The sequence below is a fragment of the Triplophysa dalaica genome, chromosome 2 (genome assembly GCF_015846415.1).
Source record: "Triplophysa dalaica isolate WHDGS20190420 chromosome 2, ASM1584641v1, whole genome shotgun sequence".
NCBI lineage: Eukaryota > Metazoa > Chordata > Actinopteri > Cypriniformes > Nemacheilidae > Triplophysa > Triplophysa dalaica.
In genome coordinates this window covers 879,570-893,454 of record NC_079543.1, presented here as the reverse complement: position 1 = coordinate 893,454, position 13,885 = coordinate 879,570, and the positions used below count along the sequence as shown (strand labels likewise).

At 39.8% G+C, this 13,885-nt stretch overlaps 1 protein-coding gene across 4 annotated transcripts; it reads right to left on the bottom strand.

Annotated features, from left to right (window-relative positions):
- Positions 1-495: 495 nt before the first annotated feature.
- Positions 496-13,385, bottom strand: dnm2b (dynamin 2b). Of its 4 annotated transcripts, none has more exons than XM_056768175.1 (21): positions 13,212-13,385; positions 11,038-11,111; positions 10,448-10,597; positions 10,262-10,346; positions 9,924-10,042; positions 9,375-9,473; positions 9,099-9,259; positions 8,879-9,021; positions 8,666-8,801; positions 8,368-8,435; positions 6,585-6,723; positions 4,967-5,053; positions 4,822-4,892; positions 4,688-4,739; positions 4,485-4,595; positions 4,280-4,389; positions 3,303-3,414; positions 3,019-3,183; positions 1,943-2,169; positions 1,601-1,861; positions 496-1,314 (listed from the first exon to the last, which is right to left on the bottom strand). In XM_056768175.1, the coding sequence occupies exons 1-21, from the start codon at positions 13,370-13,372 to the stop codon at positions 1,245-1,247; spliced, it is 2,601 nt and encodes an 866-aa protein (XP_056624153.1). In that variant the 5' UTR covers positions 13,373-13,385; the 3' UTR covers positions 496-1,244. The 4 variants fall into 4 exon arrangements, with proteins under 4 accessions (XP_056624153.1, XP_056624170.1, XP_056624161.1 ...); XM_056768192.1 differs by having other exon boundaries at positions 496-1,311; XM_056768183.1 differs by lacking the exon at positions 6,585-6,723 and adding an exon at positions 5,786-5,924.
- Positions 13,386-13,885: the final 500 nt, after the last annotated feature.

Below are 13,885 nucleotides of genomic sequence, written 5' to 3'. Positions count from 1 at the left end.
TTATTTCGGTTTTCTCTTTGGCTTTGTTTGTAATCATTGTGGTTTTAAAATGTTAAACGCGTGTAAAACCACCAGCTGCTATTTACATTCACATTTATGCATTTGGCACACGCTTTTATCCAAAGCGACTTACATTGCATTATCCTATATATTTATACGTAAATCCCCTGGGATCGAACCCTCAACATTGCGCTCTTACCACTAAGCTACAGGAAAGCTATCCTGTCATCCGGCTATAATGTCAACCATACGCTATCATATTTGTAGTATTCACACAATAACAATTATCAAGGTTGTAATATTCAAATATATTAATATTAAACATTCGAAAGTGATTTGAAATCTAAAAGCTTTAAAGTTCAGTAATAAATCATCATGAATTATATGCAGATATAAATGCAGTGTATATATGCAGTGGCCGCAAACTATTGACAAACAAAATTAATTACACAATTTAATCAATATAAATAAACAAATACATTTAGTGCTCATCAATGGAAATTGCAAAAAGTTTATTCTCTTTTATATACCAGTTATTTCAGGCAATTAAATCAATCATCGTTAAAGTTTGTTCACTAGCCTGCAGATGTCAAAATGACAGAAGTAAAAAAAGACAAGCAATGAAAATACAGAATATAAACATGAATAACAATAAAGCGATTTTATTTTTACTTGTAAACGAGGCAAAAATACTCAAAGAAGCAGATTTTTGCAGATCACATAAACAACAAATAGATATATTAGAGTAGTATTTAATTAAACAGCTTAAGGCAAAATGGTGGATTCGTAGAGAAAGTTGCGAAAATGATAGTGTTTGAGGTTTTAAAACTCAGTAGATTAATAAACGTGAGACTTGAGATGTTGGTGTGTTACAGTAATGCCGTTACACTGTACGATTACCAAATTGAATATAGTGTCTGTTGTCATCATATATAAATATTAAAGTGTATATAGAGAAATAATAAGAAATGGAGTGTCAGACTAAAGGATTAAAGATTCGTCATTACTGTTCAGTCAAGTTTAACACTGTTTTGCTGTGTCAGTCAAAGGCTGAATATGAAATAAATGGACTTAAATCAAGTTAATGATGTGCTGTTCGCGACAGGTTACAATTTCTACATACACATGTATGTTGTTTAAAATGTGAATGATTGTTACGTAAACACGAGGCAATGAGATGTTGTAAACAATGATGTGTGTGCGTGCGTTGCTCTTTGGTTTTAGTATGTGGAAGTCTGAGGTCTTCAGTCCAGTAGAGACGGTTCTGATGGTCTGATTATAGTGGGTCTGTTGGGAGCTGCCGGTGGTCTCCTGCTACACACACACATACACACAATGATCACACACTCAACGTTTCTATTATGAGATTAATGAGCCAATAGCTTGTAGACGATTAGCATCAACTCAAAAAATCGATCTAAATTTCTCAAAGTGGCTTTAATCATTATCAGTACAATGAAATGGGTTAACAAACTCGATAGGATTTTTGTCAATACTCAACACTGATACTTTTAAAATCCCTAACAAATGCTCAATCTTCATTTCACAGAGCTTGGCGAAACCTTATGGTTTATTAAAAGTGAAAGTGTGTCCGTCGTACCTGGGTATGCCAGGAGGCAGAGCGGGCGGCACGCGGGCAGGTCGTGATGGAACCAGAGGGGGTGGAGCAAACGGCTCCAGCGTCCCATAAGTATTAGAGTTGACAGGAGGTGGTCCGGGCCGGGTTGGCACAGGTGGAAATGCAAATCCAAGGGTGGGGTTATTAGGAGGAGGGGCAGGAGGACCAGGGGTGGGGCCTCGCACCGCAGGAGGTCGACCAGGAGGCGGAGCACTTACTGACGGCTTATGCTGAGGTGGAGGACTGAGAGAGAGAGAAATATGCTAATGAGCAACGCTAGCAATACCAAGGTGATGGGTTCCAATGTCAAGCATGTACTGATACCTGGGGTCACTCTGTATCCAGGTGTCGTCCACAGGGGGCGGTAAAGGAACAGACACCGTACTGGTGCTGATGTCACCGATGATGTGTAGAGACTCTTTGAGAGCGTGATACATACGCAACATCTCGTCTCTGTGCTGTGCCTGTTCTGCGGACTCCTCCATCAGACTGTTCTGGTCTGCAGACGAGTAGAGATACGCCAGCAGCTCCGAGTAAATGAACTCCTTCGCCTGACAGACACAGACAATATAACACTTCATCAATTGTGCATTGTTAAATATGATGTGAGAAAAGTTTCCATTCTTTTATAATTTATTCAAAACCAAAGTTAATTTTCAGCAACTTGGGTAAGTTTTGACCGTTGAATTTGCAAGATTAAAGTCCCCGTGAATTGGAAATTCAGATCTCTTTTACTTCTGTATTTTGACGCATTTCCGAATGAAATGGAATGTCGAGTGAAAAAAATAGCGGGTGTGGTGTTTTTAGCTGCGATCGGATGTATAGAAACAGCTGTTGCATTTTGAAAAGGAACTGGCAGCAGACTGACAGTTGAAGGGGAGGAGTTAATGGATGCCCCGCCCAAGCCGTCCAACATACGTCATTTAAAACGGATAGTCACTAGAGTGCAGAAGTGCATTTTCAGATTTAAACTTCAGATTATGAGGCCACACAGCCACATTGATAAATTATTTACAATAAACGCTGCAATATACAAATAAGCATTGTAATTTTTTGTCACTCGGACTTTAACACAAATGCAAAATTTGAGTGTCGTAAAAAACATCTGCGAATAAAGTAACTTCCTGATAAACGGACACCAAATACCGCTATGAAAAGTAGAAGCTGCTGCAATAGATTTAAAGGTCTTTAATTGTATGTAATAAATTACTCAATTATGTTACCTAAATATGTTGTTTTAAGCATTTTTTTTTAGAATCTATGTAATCTTCATCCACCACTGTTTACGCCTTATATCCAAATCCACCAAAAATAGAAGGATTATGATACAGATTCACTTTAAATCAATCCATCTCAAACAGACGACGATGATGCGGGAGATAAGCCCCGCCCACACTCACGCTGTTGATCATGAGGTGCATGATGGTTTTGGGCATGAGGTCTCTGATGCTTTTGTTGACGATGCCGATGTAAGAATCCACCAGGTTACGGATGGTCTCCACCTGCCTCTCCAGCTGAGGGTCCATGGAGATAGAGTCGGCCGGCACGCTGTCCTCGTTCTCCGCCTGAGAACACGAGACAACGATGAGACATCATGACTTAGTTCAGGTATGGAACGAATAAGATTGGTGAATCGGATGATTCAGATTTAGGTGCTCTTCTGGTGTAGAGGTGTAAAAGGTACCTGATCCTTCTCAGGATAGACTCCCGCTCGCAGAAAAGAGGCTTTCCAACTGTCCACGTCCTCCTGAGAGTCGCAGGCTAACTCAATCTGACGGAGATCTTTATACACGTTCCTAAACACAAACATATTGTAAACATACCAATAAGGGTGTGACGATATATAGTATTTCATGGGATGAAAACGGTTAGATGTTTGGCTACTGTGTAATAATATTACTATTTATATTTAATTTAAGTTAATATTGATTTATATTATTATTTAATTGTATAATAATAGTATAAAATAAACAATTTGTTGAATGGCTCCTGTAGTTCGTTCGCATTTTAGAAATATACCCATAATATACCCTATGGTATATTGACATCTACTGGTTGAGCTTGGTATCGCAGTCTAGATTCAAAATAACAGAGAGTGAGTTTCTTCTTGATTGTGATCAGAAATAATCTACAGGCACCTTTTCAAATTTGATTCACTGATGTGCAGGTTTTTATTTTAAATTATACAACAAGAAATCGTATGTACCATGACAAATGTTACTGAAAATTGTAAATGAAAATAAAATTGTTATAGTTTTGTAAATAAATCTGATATTAAAATTTGTAATAGTTTTTTTTTTATTAATGCTTCATAATGAGAACCTAAGGGATTGTTACCACCGGGATGATAATCGTGCGCGTTTATCGTCGAAGTTTAACGCCTCGTGACTAAACAAAGGACACAATGTGAGTGTGCGCGCCATCTATGTCAGGGAGTGAATTTGCACGTTCACTCGGCTCATCGCCAGTGGAAATTGTTTGGGTGTGAACGCCTAAAATCACTGCCGTTAAGCGTGTGCAATTATTGTCCCGGTGTATACAATCCGTAATTCTGTTTATTGTATGGAATCATAAACTGAACATATTACGATATTGTGATTATAATCACATTTATGATTTATAACTTAGCATTTACAAACACACACACATACACACACACACCTCTGCTCGGTGTTGAAGATGGCAAAGGTGTGTTTGGTGGACATGAACCCTTTCTCCACATCTCTGATCTTCAGATTATCCAGAGGGAGCATGAACTTCTTCTCTTTCTCCTGGAACACACACACAAAAAACACAAAATTAAGTCTTCTACACTCACAGTTTATCCAGAACACGCACGCACGCACACACACACACACACACAAACCTCCTCATCTTTGTACCAGGAGAAGGACTCGGCCGTCAGAACGAACCAATAATCTTTCGAGCCGCCCTTCATGATGCTAATGTTGATCGTCAGCCAACCCCTTCTGATCACCTGAACAGAGGGGCGGGGATATGTTAATGAGAAAAAGAAACAAACCAATCAGCACTCAGTGTTCGTCATGAAGAACAGTTTTTGTGTGTCACCTGGTTGGGCATGGCTCTCTTCTTAGTGACTGCCGCGCTTCTCTGCTGAGCGCTGAAACACAAAACACACACACCTGTTCAACACAACTACACACAGGGCCGAGGTCAGTACGAGGAGGTCAAAGGTCACTCACTTAGCAAAGCCGATGAAGTCCTCGTGGTTTGTGTTAATGTACGAGAGCTCGATGTCTATCAGCAGCATCACCTATAAAGCACACACAACATTAAATACACAACAGTGTAAAAATAACAACACCATCCACACACAGACACACACACCTGGTCTTTGGTCTTGCTCTCTCTCTCTCTGATGTAGGTGGTGACGATTCTCTCCGTCTCTTCTCTTAGTTGAGGATACGAGTTCAACTACAAAACACACAGACAACTGCAGCCCAAATACTCACAACACACAGACAAGAGAACAGCAGCAAAAACACACACACACACACACACACACACACACACTGACTGGCAGAGATGAAGAGATTTTTTTTTAAACCACAAAACACATAAATGGACGAGCACATACAAACGCGCGTGCACGCACACACACACACACACACACACATATGCTCACAACAAACACACGCACACAACGTACAAATTCACACATACAACATGCACAAAACACACTCACAACAAACGCGCACACATTCACACACGTGCACAACACACATACCCAACACACACATGCTCACAACACACGCAAAACACACTCAGCTGATCATCAGATTCAATTCAAATCAGTTTCATTCAGAACAAGTGTAAGTGTGTTTGTACATTAGTGTGATTAGTGAACACAATGAGAGACACACAACATCTAAACAAAGCAAAAACAGACTCGAGCTGATCATCTGTCTGTCACTACAACAGAATATGAAATATCATTTTCATTGACCTCAGAAACACATGAGAATGAAATCAAACACAATCAGAGGTGTGAACATACACAGGGCTGAGAGATTCATCACAATGAAATCTGTGAGATGATTGGTTGAGAGAAGTTGTCAATCAGAGAGGGTGGAGTAACTGGATTAAAGGGAGATTCCTGCAGAAACCATTGGCTAAAGAAACTCTTTTATTTCCAGGATGAATTACCTTCTCTGTGCACTTGCGGATGAGCGTGGCGAGCTCAGACAACACCAAATCTACACATTTCAGACACGGCTCCTTTAACTTCACCAGCTGCTGTTTCACTATAGCCTCAAACGCCAGATCAGGTGTGAACAGACCCGTCCTGAGGGATCATGGGACAGCTTTTGATGGTTATTCTTTTGTCAAACATGAACCGTTTTGTACGTTTTCGTTTAAAATGAACAAATATCAGTAAATGAGCAATTACATCAAATAATCGCTGTTGAACAGCAATTAAAAGGCTTATAATTTAAATTATAATATTGATTTTTACACCACGTAACTTACGCACACGTAAAGAAAACGACAGAAATTTTACGATGTGTAGTTTTATGTTTTATACAGAGATGGCGACAGAGAGAGACAAGTTTTCTTTTGACTATATTAATCGTTTGATTTAAGTAGTAAAACATTCGTAATACATTTGCGATAAAATGTACTTAAAAATAAAATTTGATTTCTTTTGGGTTGTCCACACATTACATGTTTCCTGTCATACGTGTCTTAGTGTCCCATGAGTATTTTCCCGAAATTCTTCCTGCGTCTTAAACAGACGCAAACGTCACCGCCGAACCGCAGATGTGTAAAGAACGTTTCTTTTCTTCTATGTGTTGTTGTATTGAGGGGATTTGGACTCCGATGTCTCTCAGCTCTGTTCTGTACAGAAGTATTGTCTGAGTGTTTTTGCTTTGAAGACAATCAACACACACACACACACACGAGCGAGGGGGTGAGTTTGTTAAAGATATCAGGCGTGCGGTACCTTCCGTGTACACTGTCTGACTGTATTGATCAGCTCCTGAATCACCAGATCAATACATTTCAAACACGGCTCCTTCAGCTTGATCACCTGCTTTTTCACTATAGCCTCAAATGCCAGATCAGGTGTGAACAGCCCCGTCCTGAGATCACGCACACACGATAAGTATTGTCAGCACACACAGAGAGCCAGAGATTGAAGAAAATACAAACACAAAGAGATAAAAAAAGAATGTGTGTGTAAGTTTGAGAGTTTGTTTATGAGTTGAAACCTGAGAATATTTTTTATAAATACAGAAGTGAATAAAAGTGATCTGAAAACACAACCGTGGGGTCTGGAGTAGGAAGCAGAAGTGTAACGTCACAATGCTCATCTCAGTGAAGTTTAGCACACATACATCTTGGAGACGTCTTTTTAAAATACAGGGATTGTTTGCTCTGCAATACGTCTCTGAGACGTTTATGATCCACAATATATGTATGCTCTTTGCCAGACGTTTGTCAATTGTTTTTACACAGCAGACGTTTTACAGATCTTAAGCCGACGTACCTGTGCTAGCTGGTCTTTTTTGTCAACTTTAAATCTGAAAACTTGTATGCCTTTTGGCTGTTCATATACAAAACAACAGTTTTTAAGGGGGCCAGAATAAAAAATATATATATTAAAGGATATAAATTTGTGTAAAAGTGACATTACGGCACACATAATACAACGTTTATAATCGTTTTAGCAGATCCGTATGAACAGGGTCATTTGGACAATGCTGACTGTAAGCAGACACGTTCAATGTAACTAGGGATGCACTATATGTCGATTTTGGCCGATAACGATAACCGATAATTCTTCAACATTGGATGCCGATAACCAATATATTGGCTGATATAAAGTATCTAAATTTGAATGTTACATTTTCTGTGACTGAAAATTATGTACCACGCCTACTTCACAATTATTAAAGATTCTTTAACTTTTAAACGTTGCTGGTATAATGTTTATTTTATAAACAAATTATAGATGTTCTTCCAGAGCAACCCAAAAAAATGTTCTTTATATCCACAAGTCTAACAGGTCTCAAGACAGAAAGCAGTCTGACAGTCTGCTTCAAACAAAATGCTTTTGTTCCCATAATTTACACATTCATTAATATCTCTAAAATTTATACCGATATGAGCGATAATTTATATGGTGTTTTACTAAACTAAGTTCGGGAGGAGCAGGAGCACATAATTAACTCGGCTGGTCGGCTGTCAGCAATCACAACAATCAACCTATCACTTAAAAGAGAGAGAGAGAGTGTCTCTCTAAATAGTCAAGACGTCTTACCTTCACTCTCTCTTCAGTCTCAAGCATCCCACCACCACCCCGGCTCCTCATTTGGAGCCCCTCGTCTCCAGCAGGACACAAAAGGGGGGGGGGAGTGTTCCGGGTTCATGCTAATGCCAGATTCGGAGCTCTCACCCCGGAAAGGGGGGAGTGCTCTGAGCTCGGAAGAATAAACGAGCTCGGAGCCCTCTCCCCACAGCATGCAAAATACGCTTACCCTCAAAACTACTCTATTATCTGCGTAGGTGAACTTGTGAAACCAATATGGGCGATATTAAATTCCTATGTGTGCGATAATAAATACCGATATGGTAGATAATAAATACAGATATGGCCGATAATTTATTGTGCATCCTTAAAAATAACAAAGGAAAAATATATTCAAATGTAAAAACATTGCAGTATATGTTGTTGTTTAAGCGTGTGTGTCTGTCAGCAATATAAGCAGTTTGTGTACTCTTACCTGACACCATGAATGTTTTTTATTGCGTAACTGATCTCTCTTCTCAGCTCCTTCTCATCAAACTCCATCTGACACACATACACAGGTTTGTTTCCTTGTATTAATATCTTGTTTTCCTCTCTTGACACTAAACCTAAGCCAAGATGCATTAGTCTGATTTACAAAACACTAACAAGACTCCCTAAGCCACACATTATATTCATACTGAAAGTGCACATCTATTCACCTTTTGTGTTGTATTTTTTAAACTCGTTGCTAAGAATGACTGCCATTTCCATAGCAACGTGCACATAGTTACCTTGACAAGCTCAAAAGGAAAGCGTTCATGAAAGATGCGGTTGATGCGCGCTCCGCCAGAGAGTTCAAGCGTGTCCACCTGATCTCCAGAACCCTCGATCCGCTTCTCGAAGTCCACCCCGAACTGCTGAACCATCCTGCACACGAGACGCGGTTACATTGACATCAAAACAATGACAGCCATGACATGTCTTGGTTTAGTGTGTGCTCTCACTGTAGTAGAGCTTTAGTCTTGCGTGTTGGATCATCAGGTTTGTAGTTCTTGTACTCATCCACTTCCTTCTCTAAAGACAGCAGTTGACTCTGAAGTTTACTGCGCAGCGCCGGCAGTGTGTCTCGAATGTGATTCGTCAGTTGCTGAAACATCAAACATTTTGAGCAGGTAAGGTGTGTGTGTACCTGGTTAAGTGTCTTCTGCAGGTGCGTGTGTGTACCTGGTTGAGTGTTATTTGCAGGTATGGTGTGCCCATTCTCTCGGCCATGTGTCTGTACGCAGGATGAGAAAGAAAGAACTTCCTCTCCGCTCCCAGTGCGGCGCGAATATCTTTTCTCCCGTCGATGTCCTTCTGACTGCGGTTCACCACACCAATATAACCTGAACACACGAGTACATGTCAAAGTCTACAGAAGCTTAACCTTACACCTTTATTTGACAAGAAACTCTTGATTAGATCAGAAACAACACTAATCCAGTGTGTTTGTCTCTGTACCTCTGCGTAGAGGCAGTAGTTTGTTTTCTAGGATATCTCTGGCGTCTGTTCCTTCATCCATTAGATCCAGTTTGGTGATGACACCGATGGTGCGAAGACCTGCAGGGCAAAGATTAACAATAAACTCTCATTTGTCATTCGATCTCCTCAGATCAAGGTAACGGAACATAGAATGTGAGGTTTATCAAAGCGCTGAGCAACTCTCAAATCGTTTATGCGTTTTGGTCAATTGGTTACACAACCACAATGTATTTGGGACGTGAAAACGTTAACTTCCAAAAACAGGTTGTGAATTGGTTATCGATATTAAATGAAAAAAAGTGCAAGGTTGTGAAATTATAGTTTTTATACACCTATACTTTTTATTACAACTTTACTTATACCATCTAACGGCCTGGCAGGCATATTTTTTTTTTACGTTTTCGCTGACCCGTAGAAATCGTTTTCACATCGTTGTTGTCTGTATGAGAATGTTTTCCAACACACCAAACCTTTCATTTTTTGGCACATGGTTATACGTACGCACGTATAAACAAAACGTTTTCTTACCCTGGGGATCGACCTCCTTGCTCATTTTTAAGGCGTCTGAATTGGCGAGATCAGTGTTGGCGGGTGTGACAGCAAGAACTAGGCAGTTCTCCTTGGAAATAAACTGCAGCAACATGTCTCTATAAGCAACAACAGAACATCTGTCAGTCACCTGATATGCTACTCTACACTACGGGTATCAAACTCAGTTCCTGGAGGGCCAGGGTTTATCACCATCGCTAAAGAAACACACTTGATCCAGCTCATCAAGATCTTCACAATATCTAGAAACTTCTCGGTTGGAGCTGAACTCTGTGTTTGACACGTGTGCTCTACACCATCATTTCACAAACACTTACCTGATCTGATACTCAATGTCTACTGGTTGGTCTCCAACTGCAACCTTAGTCATGCCAGGAAGGTCTATCAGCGTGAGATTCAAAACTGTAAGAAAACAAGAGAAAGAGAAAAAAAGTTGGGGAGATTGAGTCTGCTAAACTTAAGTCTTATGTGACTCTTACATTAACTTCTGAATTGTGAGTTACCGTTTGGTGAGTAAACACGCAAGTTGATGGGAACTGGTGAAATTCCTTTATTGGAGCCTGTAATTCGCTCCGTCTCTGCTTCAATCTCCAACCGAACCTCATCAAAGTCCACAAACTTGCGACCCTTACAGTGCAAGAACTCGGCATATTCTAGAGAGAAAGTTATGTAATATTCAATATGTTATCAATCAATCTGTGCATGTCATTTGTAATCATATTTTGCCAGTGCAAACATAATTTTCCACCATTTTGGTAATATACATCTTGTGTGAGCAAATGGGAAAAACATGAATTTTCATGTTTTACTAATCAGGCTGCCATCGCTAAATACTATAACAATAATATACACAATTAAAGCCGTAGTTCGCCAAAAAAGAAAATTCTGTCATGCTTTACTCACCCTCTTGTCATTTCAAACCTGTATCAGTGTCTTGTTCTGCTGAACACAAAGAAACCAAACAGATCTCATCCCCCATTGACTCCCGTAGTAGGGAAAATAATACTATGGGAGTCAATGGGGGATGAGATCTGTTTGCTCACTGACAGACTTTTCGTCTTTGGGCGAACTATCCCTTTAGTCGTGTGTGTACCTGCTTTGCTGTTTACCAGCTGGAGAATAAGTGGTCTGCGAGTAACAATCCCAGATCCTCTTGGGAGAAAATCCCTGAATGACAAAGCAAAAGAAAATATGCAAATGAGAAAGCGTGGAGTGTACAAATTCAAAAGCCTAGAAATGAGTTCATTCGGTTTTATGCACGCTGCACAAATTTCTACAAGTTCATGGATGAACGCGTCCAGTTAAGTGTTTCTACACCTCATGGTGGGGTAAAGTACGGACAAGCCCAGGCGTTGGGTTAAGTTAACTCTCTATTTGACAACCCTTGCGTAAGTTGATTTAAATGACAGAAGTTGAGTGTACCCCACCATGTGTTTGACCCGACCCAGCCTTTTAAAGTGTTGATAAAATGAGTAAATCAATCTTTATCAGACACCCCCCAGAAATGAACCTCACAACCTCTAAATAAATGTAGTATCACTTCCCACAAATATTATAATTATGACTCATGTGTGTCTTCCTGGAACGCGTCATGAACATGTCAAGCCAGCACATGCCAACGCCTGGTGAAATGACTCCGAAAGTCTATTCAACCCATAGATACTCGAATCCTTCAAACCTCATGATAGAAGGTCAGCCCACAATAATAAATGGCATTTTTGTCAAAAATTAAACAATGTAGTTTGTTCAGTCATTCCAATACAAAAATCTTCTCACGATTTTGTTTGAGCGATTCCTTTCAAATGCCACAGACAACAGCACCAGTCACTACCACTCCTGACGTTCCTTTAAGAACACGCTAACAATTTGACTTTATTGCTTACAATATTACAGATGATGGTTAATGTTTGACTTTCGTTGACATGTTGGACTCATTAATGGACAACTGTTTCTGTTTGTCATTTCAAGTCTTTTCTCTCTCGACGACTAAACCTAAACCTGTGAAATGTTTTACCATTTTAATCAGTTTTCCTCAAACACCATGGATAAATTATGGCTAATGTTGCAAAAACATGGTTGTGTTTATCAGGGTTTTACTATAGTAACCATGTTCTTTAGTGAAACCATGGTTCAACTTCATAAGGGAAAGATTTGCGAACACATGTGCATCAAAACATCTACACACAAAACATTTCACATAAAAATACTGACTGTAGAATACAGTACTATAGTATTTAAAAATAAAGTTACTTGAGTATAATCCTTTTATAAAAGACGCTGTAGTATACTATTGTATTTACTATATTAAAGGTACTAGAGTATACCGTAATCTTTTTGTTTCTAAAAAACAATGTACCCTCACAAAAATGATCCATGTTTTTTCCTATAGTAATCAATGCACCAAAGCAGCGTTGTTACTACCGTTTTACCACAAAAACATAGTTACTTTTCATAAGGTTAGCATTTTACTATAGTATTTCCTTTAATAAAGTTACTAGAGTATAGTCCATTTATAAAAAGACTGTCGTATACTATAGTATTCACTATATTGAAGGTACTAGAGTATAGTGCAGTATTTTTAACAAAAGCAACGTACCCTCACCAAAAAAATGATCGATGGTTAAAACAAAGCAAAAGAACATGGTGACTGTAGTCAAACTATGGGTTGATACTAATCAATGCACCAAAGAACCGTTGTTACTACAGTTTTATCAGAAAAAGCTTGCTTCATTTTCGTAAGTCTAGCACACTTACGTATTTACTATAGTAAAGTTACGACATTGTACTTTAGTATTATTTATAAAAATAAAACTGTACCCTGATAGCACACAAACATCTGCCAGATGTCTATTGGATGTCTGCAATACATCTGCAAGACATTGTTTGCTCATCTGTCAGACATCGTATAGACATCTAGGAAATGTTTGTAAGATGTTTATGATTTAGAATGGATGTGAAACTGCTCTTTCTTAATTGTTCTTACACAGCAGACGTACGTTACCTGTGCTAGCAGGGTCGTATACAAATTTACTAAAGTATACCATAGCATTTTTATAACATGGCATTTTTTTTATTTTGCAAGACGGTATCCTATTACTTTCATTTTAGAGGCTCGTTTCAAAATCCACGTAAGCACTGGTATGAAAACTCGCAGAAATTGACACAAACTCTAACAGTTACTAAGATACAGCCCCTGTGACAACAACTCTTCATTTTACACAACAAACTCGTGACACACACACGGTATTTTCTCTCACACACAATCACCTGCCCACAAAGTTCTCCAGCACCGAGCTCTTCCCCGCGCTCTGGCCGCCCACCACAGCGATCTGCGGCAGCTCCAGATTGCAGCTCTGACCGATGGAGCTGAACGCGTCCTGCAGTTTGTTAATGAGGGGAATCAGGTCTTCCATCCCCCGGTTCCCCATGACGACTTTGAATACGCTGCTACAAACTCCAGAGAAACTCACGACGATCTCTTCATCGCTGCACAAACTTTTCCATCCGGTCAGGCGACCACCGTGAAGTCCAGCGCGAAGCCGCCCTCATTTCTAGACGGCGCGTGTTCGTTGGACGTCCCCAACGTCCGTCATGTAACGCGAGCTCGCCATTGGTCAGACCCTGGCGTCGGTAAAAGTGAGATGTCTGCAGCCGACGCCCCTCTAGAGGGAGCCAAACGACGGTTAACGTGGCGGTTTTGGTGGATGTTGAACGTATTGGTGAGTTGTGCTAAATAAACTTGTGATTTCTAAGGAAACTGTTAATAACTTTGTTCAGTTTTCTACGTTGAACAATCCAATCGGCTCATTTGGAGTTAAGCAATTTATTTTAAGATAATTCACAACTCCAGTCAGGTTTCTCTTGTGGCGCCCCTCGTAACGGTCATGTGACTCACATACAGCGGCTCAGTGACGTCAGAGCTATTGTATACGACTGCCTTA